This window comes from Akanthomyces muscarius, chromosome 2 (genome assembly GCF_028009165.1).
Source record: "Akanthomyces muscarius strain Ve6 chromosome 2, whole genome shotgun sequence".
In the NCBI taxonomy this organism is placed as follows: Eukaryota; Fungi; Ascomycota; class Sordariomycetes; order Hypocreales; family Cordycipitaceae; genus Akanthomyces; species Akanthomyces muscarius.
In genome coordinates, this window is record NC_079242.1 from 3,918,514 (window position 1) to 3,933,550 (window position 15,037).

Consider the following 15,037-nt stretch of genomic DNA (forward strand, 5'->3'; position numbering starts at 1 on the left):
GGGGAAAGACGCCGAGTCCATGAGTCGCTGCAGGGGTGCTCCGTGAGGTAATACTTGGCACGACGCCGTGTTGCTGGAAAGCGAGTTATTCTTGTCAATGTGCACAGCAGGGTCGGTTTGTTTTTTTTGGGAGATACGCCAAGATCCTGGGCAGTTGGGTTCTCGTCCTTCGATATCATATTTTATGCTTCAACATTTCTGCTCCATGCTGCAAGTAACCCACGCCGTGGGCAAGTCTTCGAAGCCACCCCTCCAGAGCCAAGAATTGCCGTCCATGCCTGCCTGGAATGGCTTGTGTGGACGCTGATAGAAAGAGAAAACGGGCTGCGTCATACGGGGTAGGCGTGCAAGGGGTGTCTCATCAGATGGATTCCAGGTGCAGGACCTGTTTAATGGATCAGAACCAGACCAGCAGAAGGGATGGAGAAATAGCTTCCATTTGAGCGGCGCCAATGCCCTGGCGGCGGAGAAGCAGAGGGGCGCAACAATAGCGCAGCGCCAGCCGAGTGAGTCTTGCTTGTCGATGGCGTGTCGTCGAAAAAAGTGTGGCGACCTTGTGGAGCTTCCGTGACTTTTTTTTTTAATTCTTTTTTTCATTGGCTTTGCTTTGCATCAAGACCGTAACACAGCCGCGCAGGTTGCGAGCGGCATCGTGCTCCGTCCTGCGGCACAATTGCGCTGTACCATTCAGTCCCGCGTGGGACCATGTGTATTCTGTCAAGGGTATTCCTCTAGTCACAGCTAGGGTTTTCTTGTGGCGCTCCAAGTAACAGAGCCGGTTCCGCTTTTTGGGTAATCCACGGTGCAAGCAAGTGCTTGACGCTGGAACAGGGATCGGGAGTGATAATCACGGGCTACCGAGTACCAACACAACTAGTCAACACGGCTCTTGGACAATGTTTGCTGTGGAGGTCGGGAATGCCAAATATGAGTGCATGCCGTTGGTTAGCGTTTTCGTTGACCACCGCCTGCGGAGAGTTTCCATGTAACAGGCCAGGTCTGGCAATCAATGACAAAAGGATGTCGCGGTTTCTACAACGAGCGAGTTAGCGGCAGGAATCGATAGTTCAGCAGCTCGTAAAGAATACCAGACCAACCAGCCAGCGCCAGCCGATCCCCGCTTTACCCGCCTGAAGCCAATTGCAGCAGCTAGGCCAGCAACAAAAAGTCAGATAGACTAAAATTGAGGAAGGCTCTTCTTGCCTAATGGGTTGTGGAAGGGAGTTGCTGGAGACACTCTGTGGTGTTGGGATAGCGGTAACCCAGACTCTGCAACAACCATTCGCGTGCCGCGGACAAGAGTCGAGAGGGCCTAATCTGGAGGGTGGCGTGAGGACAGTGGGCGTGGGCCCAGACCCTGCCGAAGTTTCTTGGGAATGAGGATTCAAACGCAACGAGGCTCGTGAGTGGGGGAGTCTCCAGCTCCCGGGACAAAGGTCGAGAGGGACAGAGAGCAAGCCATGCTAGCTGATGCTGTCTTGGATTGGAAGCGGGTGCCGGTGGGGAGGGGGAGACAGTCATTGTCGCAGGGCCACCGACATGTCCATCCTTGGAGTTGCATGCACATCACTTTCGTTTTGCTCCTTCTTTTCCGCGTGGTGCTGATGGACGTTGATGAGCCCGCCATTTGCCCATCCGCTGCCGGGCTGGACTACGCACACCCTTTTAACGGCTAGGCGTGTGCCTCCCCACAACCACCCGCGACAGGGTGTCTTGGGCGTTGGCGTAGCAAAAGGAGGGCAGCCAGCAGCAAGCCAATGTAGCCTTGAGGGTTGTAAACGAAGCCGATCTCATCAACTTTTGGTGTGTGCCACTCTCCAGGGGGTTTGCACCGTATTGCTGAGTTCTCACGCTGGGGAATCCGTCCCGACGCTGACGAGGCAAGGCTAGCAAGGCAGGACGAACCACGGGTGCGTTGTCTGCATGACCAGGATACCAGGGCGATATCTTCTTGAGGAGGAGGCAGGTCTGATTCAGTATTATGGAGAAGCAGCAGCTTTGTGCCGGAGCAAAGATTCACACGAAGCAATGCTCGTTTCCTTCCCAGGCCTGCATGCCGTGCGTTCAGTGGCGAAACCAGCTGAGTTTTGCTCTGTCTGCAGTGCTGCTGCTGCGTGCAATGATGGGGTAATCAGCTATCACGGTGTCGGAATCGATGATGATGATGAACGCTTACATGCCTGAGATGTGTACCCATCTCCTGTTTCAACGAAATGGTCGGTTCCAGACCACGCCCACCGGCGAGCTGGGCGAGGAGGAGGGCGGGTTTGCTAGTTTGCAGGTCGCACGCTTGGCTGTGCTATTGCCGGCTGTCAAGCCTCCCAGCGCTCCACCCCATCCATCCACGCACAGCAGCAACCAGCAGGCGTGCTCAGGTGGTCCAGCGCGCTGTACCTTGGGCTTCGGTGGAGCGCCTACAGGGCGCTGGCGGGAGGCTTTGTCATGCAGCCAGCAAGCCTGGCCAAAAGAGGCGGCCAGCCAGCAACACGCCATCACAAGCTCACAACCCAGCGGCTCAGTACCCAGTAGGTACCAGTAGGCAGGTAGGCACAAAGGCCGGGCAACACAGGCCAATTGTTGTTATTAGCGGTCCCGCCCCTGTGACGGCCGCTAATCACAGCGTCACCCACACTGACCGTAGCACTTTTGGCTCCTTTTAGCGGCGCAACTTGCAGCGCATGGTGCAGCATTACAGCGTCCAGCACCCACTAAAACATCACAAACCCACCCACACAGCCATTTGCCGTGTCTCCCAGCCAGCGAAACGGAGCAGGATTCCTGCGCCGCGCGCCCATCTTTTGCTCTTCTGTTATCCGTCAAAGTTTAACCCGTCTATCGACCCATTTAATTTAATCAATTTTCTTTATTTTGTTCTATTTGGCCTGTGGCGGTCAGTCACGCCTGCAACCTGCTTGCCACACGGCCCTCACAGCGGAAGCGGGGCCCCGCCCCGGTGGGCGGCGGCGGCGGCGGCGCAGCGCGGCGTGAACCCCCGAAACACATTCGCAGACATCAACCCAGATACCAGTGCTGGTTGGCCATCTTGTTGCATGGGCTTGTGACTCTCTCTGCTCCCTACTGGTACGCTGTATGCAAGCTCCAGGTCTCACGGTGTGATTGCCAGGATACACATCAACGATGCAGCAGGTTGCCTCCACCAGGTCTCGTCGCCTGACGAGCAGCATATGTGGCCTGCCGCTTGTCTGGTTTCATCCCCCAGAGGACACAGCACTGCAGAAAGCATTGTGTAAATTACGTGTTGCAGCCAACGAGCAGATCTCGGAGATATTCAAGCCATGATATAGGTCGGTGGCGGCATAGCCGTGTCACCATTTGCCAGCCTCAGCATTCTCGTCGTGCGCCTCTGCCTTTTTCGCTCAAACCCATCCCAATCGCGAGCTTTCCGACGGAGCCTCGAAACGAATCGCCTTGGTAGACCTGCGAGGCGGGCCCCGGTTGAGACTCACAAGAGCTGGCAACAGTCGCAGCCAGCATCCAAGCGTCCAGGGCTCTTTGTCACGGCAGAAGCAAATTACACTATAAATGGCGGGCAACGCATGTCGGGTCAGTCCGACAAATACCTACCACGTAGCGCATTCGCTTTCCGAATTGTGACACTGGTACGGATACTGTGTTTCGCTTTGGTGGCGCTGTGATCATTTCCTCATGACAGAGGCTACGTGCGTTCTGCAGCATAGACCCCGGTAGTGGGAGCTCAAAGCAAACTGGACAAGAAAACAAAAATTGTCGGTAATCAGAGTTGCCATGTATGTACGGAGTCAAGAGGGTAGGGGTGGTGTGAAGTGGAGGGGGACGTCAATTCAGTTCAGCACGGCAACTCACCACACACTCGTGTCTCGTTGTAACGGGGAAACTTGACAATCCGGAATTGCTCAAGCGGCTCAAGCCTCAGGCCCCGCCACTGATGGGCGCGAAAAGCCCACCGTCAACTGTCCTCTGGGTTCTTTAGCCCTGCGTGCTCGAGCAAATTCTGGCGGGGCGACGCAAAAGCTGGCTGGCTTCTGGTGGGCTGCTTGGGCTGCCAGCCAGCCTGCAAGGCTTCGGTTTCTCTCCAGCAGCCCCCCTAGTCGTCACTTTATTATTAGCCGCTCGTTGTATGCCCCTAGACAAGGCCTAGTGCGTTGTGGTGCCGTTGGCGTGGGTTGTGTGTGTGTCCCTGCCAGCCATGCGGTTGCCAACAGACACACGACGAACGAGAGCCATACAAAACCATGTCATACAAGGCCAAGCCGTAGCCTGGTCCATCCATGGGCCTCCGAAAGCCGTGCCCTGCAATATTGGGACGCGCTACCGAGGAGCCCCAAACGAAATGCAAAAGTAAGCAGCCATAGCCCCAGCTAGCCAAGTTGCAGGAGAGCCTTGGACAGAGTGACGGGTTGTCCAACCCAGCGTCGCCTACTCATCTTGCCTGCTGAAAAGAGTTGTCGTCGGTCGACATCCCGTTTTAGCTTTGGGGCTATCGCTGCACATTGATGAACTCTCCTCGTGCTTGGCGGCGGCGCTACTTACCAGTATCCGTACCAGACAACAGCAGCAACCTTACCAGTACGCCGGCCCCGTGCCATGACACGGGGCAGGGCCATTAAAAGCGGCAATGCCGTGCTGTCGTGCCTCACATGTGGCTTGCTTTGCCGTGCAAGCCGTTACGAGTACGTAGGGTGCGCCGCATGGCGCTGACAGGACGGTTGCGATTTCGGTGCTTGCAATACAAATCGAGATGAACATATTCCATTTCGCTGGTCTGGCCACCCCCGTTGTGCATGTGAGACCTGGTGCCCGAGCGACGGCAAACGTGCTGCCAATGCGCTGGGGAAAGGGAAACGAGCCCTTGGTCCCTCCATCTATTCTCTTTGCGGCGGAATGTCCGGTCCGCTTTCTGGCTCGGTAAAGATTAAGAAGCAAATACTAACAACTGCTCGTATCATGAGCCACGCGTAGTAGTTTGACCAAAGCCGACGAAGGCACCTGTTTGAGACAGCTTGGTCCATGGCTGCTGCTATCTGTAAGGTTGAATTCAAGATGCAAACCATGGCGGTCCCCGTTCCGCACCCGCGGCCCTGCCCATGTGCCTCATCTGGACATTACTTTTTGTTTCTTCTAACGACTGACCACTTTACCGGGAGCCCCTGCCCTTTTCTTGCTATTCCCTCCAATACCCACTCCACCATATTGTGCCATTTGCCATCGTGGTATTTTAAAGCCCAGCTTTTCTGTTGCACCGTAACAGTAGCCGCTGGCACGCCCCCCCCTCCCTCTGTGACAGCGCTTTCCTGGTCTTGGAAATCTTGCGGGTGTGACCTGTAATACCGTTCTAGGGCCTTGCACTAAACGCAGCAACTACGAATAGCAGGTGGGCATCTCGGCGACAGAGGTATGAGGCCGGCTTGCAGGTTGCGGACTGCCTGCAAGATAATCCCGCCTAGCCTTCTTTACATTACTATTGGTAAATAGGCACACTGACTGGCATTTTCACAAGAGCTTAATGGGGCGGGGGCACATGTCGTTGCGGAATCACTTTGGCGCCCTGAAATTACACTCAAAATATCCGTCCGTACAGAGTACTGTTCAGAATACTGTTCAGAACGACGGGTACATACAAGGTTCTTTGGTGGCGTCACGATGGAAGAACTAGGAGACAACAAGGCCGACACCTGCGCCTGTGCTCTTTCCTTGCTCCCGTATCCAAATCTACGCATGTAATCTCGGCATGCTCCCTGCTTAGAACTACGCCTAGGGCATTTCAACATACTGATGGGTACGGAGTACTGATATTTTACTACCCAGTAGGACCACTCTGGAACCGTGCTCGGTGGGCCTGAGGGAAAAGATGCTGAATACGACTCTAATCTTCAGACCTGTTTGCGGCGCCAGTGGGATACAAGGTTTCATGTCATTATTTTTATTTTATTTTTTCATTACAGTATTGGCGTGAGTGGAGCGAGAGTCTTGTCATAATGCGCTACCAGAGTATGGGTGGCTTTCACCCTCCAACACATCTGTCGTCGCCACGGGACGCAGTGAGACCATCCATCTCCCCTCTCGGGTAGCATGTCTCTGCCAGGTTTTAATCTGATATTTCTTTTGTTGGGCCGCTCGTGGTGGACCTGTCGCCCAACTCCTCCTTCACACACCACGACGGCACCACTCACACGCTTTTCCTCATCTCTTTTCCCCGCCGCCTAGGCCTGAGACGGCCTGCAGCCTACATGGCGCTCTCGACGCCACCGTACAGTACCAGTACGAATACTGGTACACGCACACACACACTCTCTCTCTCTCTCTCATACACAGCACTCACAGGCAAGCTTGCGGCGTTGCCAGTGGTGCGGCAGGCTAGCACTGCATGATCCCGGCCTCCTGGGCTCGACCTTGTATCCTACTCCTGCCTCCACACGCCCCTCTCTACCCCGACTCGGCTAAAACTCGACGTTCCGTTGCTCCCGTGCGGTAATGCTACTTTGTCGTGACTCGTCACCAATCCACGATACACTCAGCTACCAGTGCCATGTTGGATTGTTCCTTCTCCTTACGAGATGCCACCTGACTCTCAACCGATCTTCTCAGCGCATACCAAAACCTACGAGGAGTGGATAACGAAATAACATGGCTCGCTCAAAGTGCCAAGGCTGAGTGAAGCCCGATGTTGCGACAGCCTCAGTAATCCGAATACCGCTATCCATTCCCAATCGTGGCTCTTCCTGTTGAAACCTTGCGTCTTGACACAAACGGCATAAGTCATACCAGCCCAGGTATTTCAGTACTTCGGTAGCGCAACATTGCATGCAGCGCTCGACGGTCAAATGGATGAGCCGTGATCTAAAACTCAATGCCCCATTATCATTGGCGCCTTATCTAGACACCCGCATTCTTGTGCTCAGCCGAGTTGCATCGCTCGCCCTACCACTCACTAAGCAGCAAAGTTCACGCCGCCTACTGCACTACATGACAGCAGCACCAGAGCCGCTTTCCCATCCGTTGTTTGCCGGCTGTGCCGCCCTGCCATGCTGTGTGTGGACCGCTTCTTCGTGGGAACTGCCCTCTGCGATTCCTTTGAATCTTGAAGTGGTGCCTGCTGACGAGATCATGGTGATTCCCACCAACCATTTGCCGAGAAGCTGGGTGAGAAACAAAAAGAAGCGATTACGAGCAAAGATTTTCACCGCCGTCACTCTTACCCAGCTCAGCTCACACTCTTCGCTACAACATTGCTCAACTCTGCTGATGGGCACACGCTACTGGTACTTCTGTCCTTTGCTCATCAGGGACCTGCCGAGTTTAGAACGACTACCCACGCGTTCCCACTGGACAGAGCCCATCCAAGTCTGCCCATGACCGGACCACGGACGATCCCCCCGTCGGTACAGGGTCCACATGAGAGGTAGCGGCCCCCCCGATGGCACCTCCGTCATATTCTCCATCTTGCTGGTCCCTCGTCCGGGTCTCGTCTGGCCATCGGCTGACAGTTGGAAATTTTCTCCTTGGCCCCAGCAAGAAGGGCGCTGTTCGAGTTTGATGATGCCACTCACCGCCCGCTGAGGCTGAAATCCCACCTCGAAACCAACCCTGCCAACCTGCCCTGCCTAATCTGCTAGCCGGGAGTGCCATGACACACGTTTTGATATTTTAAACAACTAGTTCCTGCACCCCGGTGCGAGCTCCCCGACGCAGCTCTACCTGTAATTAATTTCCATTCCTGGAAGCGGGCGCCGTCTTTCGTACACTTACCGTTACGCCATGTCTTTGGGGACCACACTTTCAGGAAAGAGAAATCACGCGGCAAGGATGGCTTGGACTCTCCCTTTCGACAGGCAACGAATTCGTCAGTGTGCAATGGATTTTGTGGTTCTTTAAAGCGCATGCATTGACACCCTGGTTGCGGCGACCCGTCCAGCGGTACATGCAAACAAAAACAAAAAAAAGCCAAGTTTCTCGACAGTCCCTTTGTCAGAGTATTACCAGTGTCCGGAAGCGATCCAGGCTATGCTACTGTCTTATTACGCGGGGCTTGCGTCGAACTCAGTGGGAGGCTTGAAACTACATCGTGGAGCTTATACAGAGAGTGCTAATAATGCCTCTTTTGAGTGCCAGTCCAATCACACCTGATGCTGAGGGACTCCCAGCCACCCTTGCAGCCAGAAAATGGACCCTCGGAACCGACGTCACTCGCTTCCCCTGCCCGAATTTGAGTCATCAAGGGCATCGTCAACAACTAGAAATTCCCATCACGTGGCATTTGCAAGGGGGGCCATCTCCTCCTCTCTCTTTGAGCTCAAAGATTGTCGTACTCACCCAATCACCTACCACCGAGAATGATTGAGTAACCAGGTCTTACTTTTCTCATGCTGTTCTTGGCAAGCAAGCCAGCGCAGTTCGGCGTGGTCATCGCAACCCGGTGGTGGGTGTGTGGGATAGATGGATGATATGCAACACTGGACTTGCCATCACCATCACCGTCATGTACCTTGCACTCCATGGGCCAACACCGCCGCTTTCACAGGGGCCACCGCCATGCGGCCGACAAACTGCCACTTCGCCAAACATTAAAGGCTCCAGATAGCCTGCCACCTGCCAGCCAGCAAGCCATCTGCGTGACTTAGCAAACACGCTGATCAGCGCCAGGCACGCAGCAATGGGCTGCCCTTGTGCCCTTCGCAGCTTAATTAGCTGCAGCGGTAATGGCACTAGCAAAAGAGCACACCCCCCTTCGGTGACGATCTAGAGGACGACCGGCTCTCTGCATAGCAAGGAAGGCTTGGGCGGCTTTCCAGACGGAATATGTCTAAAAGCGGAACAGAGGATTTTTTGAGACGGGTTCAATGCATCGTGCAGGGTACAAGGTCGCAACCAAACCCCCAACTCGCCCGCCCATCTGGGCTGCTCTCTCGCCACCAGCCGGGTCCTGTACCAGTAAGCACCGAGCAAGCCACAGATGCCTGGGCAAACTGGGGGAGGGATTGGAGAGCTGAGACACCCCCAGCCCAAGTCTGCACTTAATTTGGAAGAGTGTCCCAGTGTCTCTTTTTGCCCACAGAGCCGACAGCATTTCTCCTTCTCTCCTCAATAAGTTGGGGTCTTTGGGAGGGCGTCCCACCATGCAGCCAATTTAGCCAAAGTCGTGCACGCCCTCCAGAACAGCTTACTTGGTGGTACTGGGGTGCAGATAACTTTATGACAATCTCATACTTATGGATTTCCGCATGCGAGATCGTGCAGTTTCCTCCTGACAGCCCGTTACCGAGCTAGCAGAGCCCTCGGTCACTTTTTTTGCTGACCATCCAGCCATGGCAGTCCATACAGAGGTGGGAGATTATCCATAGGCAGCAAGCATATTAAAATCGCATGCCCGGAGGCATTGCATATGCCTTCCCGCCGAGCTCTATGTGCCGGCTAGGCCTTGGCTACTGGGACCCGAACTCTGGCTGCGCTGGCAGTGCTTTCGCATTGGCGTTGGAGAGCATTCACATCATTAACGTCCTGACAGGTCACTTTTTTTCTTCTTGTTTGCCTGTGCAGGCGCAGTCTCCTGGCAGACCGTATATTTGCCTGACTTTCTTTGTCGCAACGCCACATTCAGGCGGTGGTTGTTGCACTAGATTATTGCGGCTGCTGTGTAGCCCTTGCAGACTTCAAAAGCAATCTCAAAGCATTCCTCTTGTCGGGAGAGCACACAGAAGGTGCCTTTTCGGAGCTCGCCCGTGTTGCACCAACGAAACACTGCGAAACAAAGAGTGCGGCGCTGGCGCCCGCCATTTCCTAGCCGCACGGTCATGGCCCTGACCTTCTCCATCACGCTCCTAGCCAGGACGGGGAAGTTTTGACTATGATTGTTTCGAGGGCGGCGATTTGGCGACATCTATCCGGACTGACGGCGTGTAGGATATCCGTGACCTAGGGACCACCAAAACCCAAGACACTCAGGGCGAACCTTCGCGGTGCTCAAACAGCGCGACTGGTATGCAGGAGGGCCGCCGAGTTGAAAGTCCACAATGACTGCAACTCACCCTGTAACTAACATCAAGTTCAAGTCTTCCCGACAAAACGTTTTGCCCTCACACACTGCAAAACTCTCTGTTTGTTTCACCGCCTCAAGATTTGCCATTTTCATGTAGCACAAGCGCAGAGCCACATAGCTCTTTTTTTCTTTGTACTATGACTAGTACCGTCGTATTACTGTCTAACTAACGGATCGCGACGAGAGTTCCTTGAATGTCTCAAATTTTGCGACAGCGCAAAAAAGAAAAGGCAAATTCTCAGATCTCAGCTATTTCTTCCCGTATTGACCAGGCCAACCTAACAAAGATGACACACACACCTCCGGTAGGTCGGGGGGGGGGGGAACACAAGTCGTGACAAGACACCGAAAAGGAAGCTGTTCGCTAGCATTTCGGCATCGGACAGTCGCTTTGCGCGGTTTATTTGCTTCTGCTAGATACAAAGCACGCCGACATCACGCTCTCGTCACAGGCCCGCGCGGTGGAGAGTGTAGAATGTCGTCACCCAGACCGGCGAAGCCCTCGCGCTGCACCTTCAACGTAGCCAAGTCGACCGCAAAGCGCACACAGCGACGCGCATCCCAAGGCGCATTCTCGTCGCTACCTGTAGTCAATCCGTGAAGCATTCCGGCAATAAAGGTATCTCCTGCTCCCACAGAGCTATATTTTTCGGCTTATGTTAGCTGCTTTGGGCTCTTTTGTCTCATCCATGGCGGGTGCCTAAGTCGTTTCTTTTCTCTTATTCTCGCTTATGTGACAGACGCCCCCCCATCAATCTCCTCGCAATCGGTGGGGGAAAGGATGGAGAAAGAAAGAAAAAAAAGGAAAGAGAGACATACTCTACTACGGTAATCTCGTCAGGCTGCTGCTCGACGGGACAGTGAATCTGGTCTCCGGACAAGTGAGACACTGCATAGGCGCCCCCAGCTCCCCAAGGGCACAGGGACAGGGATCTGAATAACGGCGCATGGTTAGATTTGTAAAGGACTGCAGCTGATTGCAAGGGCACAAAGAAAAGGAAGCACGGAACGTACGCTTGCCCTCTGGGCTCGGTCGTCAGACAAGCCATTGCGGAATCGTACCCGCTCTCCTGTATTTAACAATGCGAATTAAAAATCAGAACTGTACGTCAACGAGGAACCCCGTCTCACAAAGGGTCATGTTGTGTAATTATTTGTTCGCTCGCGACATACCTCTGCCCACACTTTGGAGTAGAAGACAACATCTGCCTCGGCAGCCAGCTCACGCAGGCCTTCTCTCCCTGGCTTCTCGACCTCGACGCTGATTTTGGATCCTGGCAGGAGGTGGCGCAAGACCCGAATACACTCAAGCGTGGTTTCCGGTATGCGACCCTAGTTGCATGACATTAGATGAGACTCCTTCTTCTCACGGGAATCCTCAGGTTGCACTGGGAGTCTGGGGCTGGCAATAGTTTCCCCCCATCTCTCCCTGAGCATCTGTGATGCGTACCTCAAAGTGCCACCAAGACTTGCCCTCGGTTTCGAAATCACGAGCGATGGCCTCAAACTCTGCGACAGTCATTTCGTCGAGCGCGTTGTAGTTGACAAGCGTTCGGCTGCCCGTCTCCATGCTTCGTATGATGTAGCTGCTCGCCGCCTCGGTGGCTTCCTCGCGGTAGAGGCAGTGCTTGAAGCTAACGATCGTGTCATCACCAAACGACTGCATCACTTGCTGTGCCGCTCGACCGTCCTGCTTTGGTAGACATGCGACCAGATGCAGGCGGTTTCTTGAGGAAATTTGCCGGGCACCTTTATCATCGCCGTGACGCACGGTAAGCTGCTGGAGGACTTCTAGCGAGTTTGCACAGTTGCCACCGCGTCTTGTCTCCAGATTGGAGGCTCGTAGTTTTGTGTCCTCCTCTGGGTAGTGTGGTACGCTAAGTTGCGCAGGCGAGGTCAGCGTCCGATCAATCAAAACGACGTGCGCAGGGGGGACAGACTTACTTTAAGATGGTATCCAAGTAGCAGGCCCCTACCATGACGATCTCCATGTTTGCGGTGTTGATGTGCCCTCAATCTCTGTTGCAACGCCACGGATATTGCTGCGAGTGTTGGAGCTGTCGCCCCGCGCGACTTTGAGAGACGCCGTCCGAAACCGGCTTCAGCAAATCCTGGGGCTACAGCGCTAGGACATGGTTACACAGGCTATATTATACCACGACAAGAATTATGCCAAGTAAATAGACATTAAAACTTCCCTAAAATCGGTCCTCTCTATGCTTCGCGATTTTCGGTGTCGGCTTTGTTATGACGTAGCCTACCCTAGAGGAGCCCATGCAAACGAGCACCTGGAAATATATACAGCGCGAGGCAGAGTGACGGATAAAAACCATGCGTAATTCTTTTGGTAGATAGTACATATATAGTTACTATCACATTGGGCTTCAATAGGCATCTGTAGAAGCTGCCTGTCATAACTGATGCCTGCTAGGATGACAGCAGCGCAGTGCGAAACCGACGGCCACAGCCAGAATAACAAAAGTCCTCGACGGGTCATGGAACCATATCTTTCAAATGTAGGCATCTATCAGTATCTTAGTACATCTAATGCCGCTCTCCTGCAGCCAATTTGATCTGGGAAGCCACAAAGACGACTGCCCCGCGTCATCACAAGCTCTGAGCTTTTTGGTGGGGTTCAATGCGACACATGTGGCTAGCTACGGGCTTTTGCTTCAAAGTCAAACCTTCCCTGGCAACATATTCTGCACTGCTGATACAAGGAGAAATACCTGGTCTCGGCCGGACCGCGCGACTGCATTAATTCGTACCGATTTATACTAGGCGACTGCGCGATAGCTCAGGGCAGCCCCTCCCGGCGACCGCGGACCCAAGCAGGATGGAGGCGGACAAGATCCCGAGCAAGGAGGACAACTCGAAACCGACAAATAAGCAGCCCGATCTGGTATTTGAGGACTGCTCCGATGGCAGTGGTGACGAGGACTGCAAGGCGGTCGAGGTTCGTGCTTGTTCCGTATTCCACTGCGATTGGAGACCGGCAACTTGGCGATGCGTGGAATTTTGATGCTAATGCTGCGGCAATGTGCTTGGCATAGGTTGTGTTCGATCCCAGCAACCCATATAGACGAAAATCATCCCTTGTGTCATCAGAGCACCCATCACGGAACTCAATCACCGTCCAGCGCAGACAAGGCATGGTGCAGCAGTACCTCGAAAGCCAGCGACACGGCAGCGAACCCCAGTCCGCGAAATCATACCGAGCGCACCCTGTTTTAGGCAGCGCAGGCTCCCAGATCGACGGATCCATGCTTGCGCCAACTTCGGCCCCGGATAACACGTCGCTGACGAGTAGCAACGCGCACGGCACGGAGAGGCGCAATTCTCGCGCCGTCGTTGACCCCTCGAGCCTCGAAAGCGGCGAGATTGGCCAGTCCGACCAGCAAGACTGGACTCGCGAGATGCTGCGCAGCGCGTCCGAGGTCGATTTCATCGCCATGCAGAAGAAACATCACCAGACTACGACAGCGGACAACCGCGAACACCCGTCGCGCATGCTCACCAAAAAGCAGCTGAGCGACATGGCCTGGGGCGTACGGGAGCTAAGCAGACGGCTCAGCAGTATGCGCATACGGGTTCGGGTCAAATCGATACTAATCTTGACGAAGATTTACGACCAGGATTTGATACCCAACACGCGAGAGCTGGCATCTTGGCTGCTAAGCGTAGACCGCAACGTCAAATACACCGTGTACGTTCAGGACAAGCTTCGAGATAACAAAAAGTTCAACTTGGACGGGCTCATCAACGACATATGCAAGAAAAACTTGGAAACAGACCCCAGCTTGGACCAGGACCAAGCACACGAAGACGTCAAGAGGAGACTGCGCTTCTGGGATGAGGACATGTGTCGCACCCGGCCACACATTTTTGACTTTGTCATTACGCTCGGCGGCGACGGCACCGTGCTCTACGCAAGCTGGCTGTTCCAGCGCATCGTGCCTCCAGTGCTCAGCTTTGCGCTGGGCAGCCTCGGGTTCCTGACAAAGTTTGACTTTGAGGAATATGCGCCGACGCTCACCTCGGCGTTTACAAAAGGCGTAACCGTCAGTCTGCGGCTGCGATTTGAAAGCACTGTCATGCGCAGTATCCGGCGCAAGAAGACTGCTTCCGAGCAGCTCGATGGTCTGACGATGGGGGAGGGCGGCGGCGCTGTGAGCGAGGACGAGGACGAGGACGAGCAGCACAAGAAGCGAGATCTGGTGGAAGAGCTCATTGGCGAGGAGCGAGAAGATGCGCACACACACCGACCGGACGGAACGTTTGAGATTCTCAACGAAGTCGTCGTCGATCGCGGGCCGAATCCAAGTATGTATTTTCCCTAAATGATACAAAGGAGTAGCTGCAGAAAAGAAGCTAACGAGACGCTCTCCGCAGCCATGTCCGTCACGGAAGTTTTTGGCGACGACGAGCACTTTACCTCGATCCTCGCCGACGGCATCTGCGTGTCCACGCCGACAGGATCGACAGCCTACAACCTCGCGGCGGGCGGGTCGCTGTGCCACCCGGAGAACCCCGTGATGCTCGTGACGTCGGTTTGCGCGCACACGCTGTCCTTTCGGCCCATTATCTTGCCCGACACGATTGTGCTGCGCGTCGGCGTGCCGTACGATGCGCGCACGTCGTCGTGGGCCAGCTTTGACGGCCGCGAGCGCGTCGAGCTCAAGCCCGGCGACTACGTGACGATCAGTGCGAGCCGCTTCCCCTTTGCGTCGGTGCAGACCGAAGGCCGGCGGAGCGAGGACTGGGTGAATAGCATCAGCGGCAAACTGGGGTGGAACACGCGGCAGAAACAGAAAGGGTTCAAGGACTGGGATAAATGAGGCCCCTGAAAGGAGGAAAGGGGGGGGAGGCGTATCTTGCATATAGACGGGAGGCTGGAGGACATTATTTTCGCTCTGGCTTGATATACTCTGTAAAGTTTATTTTTCAGGCGCGGGCAACGAATATTACGTGCATGGATGTCTGGTCATTTGACTCATATAAGCA

General features: G+C 54.6%; 3 protein-coding genes across 3 annotated transcripts; 1 reads left to right on the top strand and 2 right to left on the bottom strand.

Moving 5' to 3' along the window:
- Positions 1 to 945: 945 nt before the first annotated feature.
- LMH87_004415 (uncharacterized protein) lies at positions 946 to 2,197 on the bottom strand (the record flags this gene model as incomplete). Its single annotated transcript, XM_056195627.1, has 5 exons — positions 946 to 1,032; positions 1,089 to 1,130; positions 1,906 to 1,968; positions 2,021 to 2,110; positions 2,177 to 2,197. The coding sequence occupies 5 exons, from the start codon at positions 2,195 to 2,197 to the stop codon at positions 946 to 948; spliced, it is 303 nt and encodes a 100-aa protein (XP_056049237.1).
- An 8,271-nt stretch (positions 2,198 to 10,468) lies between these two features.
- On the bottom strand, positions 10,469 to 12,024 carry LMH87_004416 (uncharacterized protein; the record flags this gene model as incomplete). The annotated part of the gene is made up of 6 exons (XM_056195628.1): positions 10,469 to 10,673; positions 10,853 to 10,966; positions 11,048 to 11,103; positions 11,207 to 11,365; positions 11,484 to 11,910; positions 11,978 to 12,024. 6 exons carry the CDS (start codon positions 12,022 to 12,024, stop codon positions 10,469 to 10,471), a joined length of 1,008 nt encoding a protein of 335 aa, XP_056049238.1.
- Positions 12,025 to 12,869: 845 nt separating this feature from the next.
- LMH87_004417 (uncharacterized protein) lies at positions 12,870 to 14,871 on the top strand (the record flags this gene model as incomplete). The annotated part of the gene is made up of 3 exons (XM_056195629.1): positions 12,870 to 12,989; positions 13,087 to 14,356; positions 14,426 to 14,871. 3 exons carry the CDS (start codon positions 12,870 to 12,872, stop codon positions 14,869 to 14,871), a joined length of 1,836 nt encoding a protein of 611 aa, XP_056049239.1.
- Between the last annotated feature and the right edge of the window lie 166 nt (positions 14,872 to 15,037).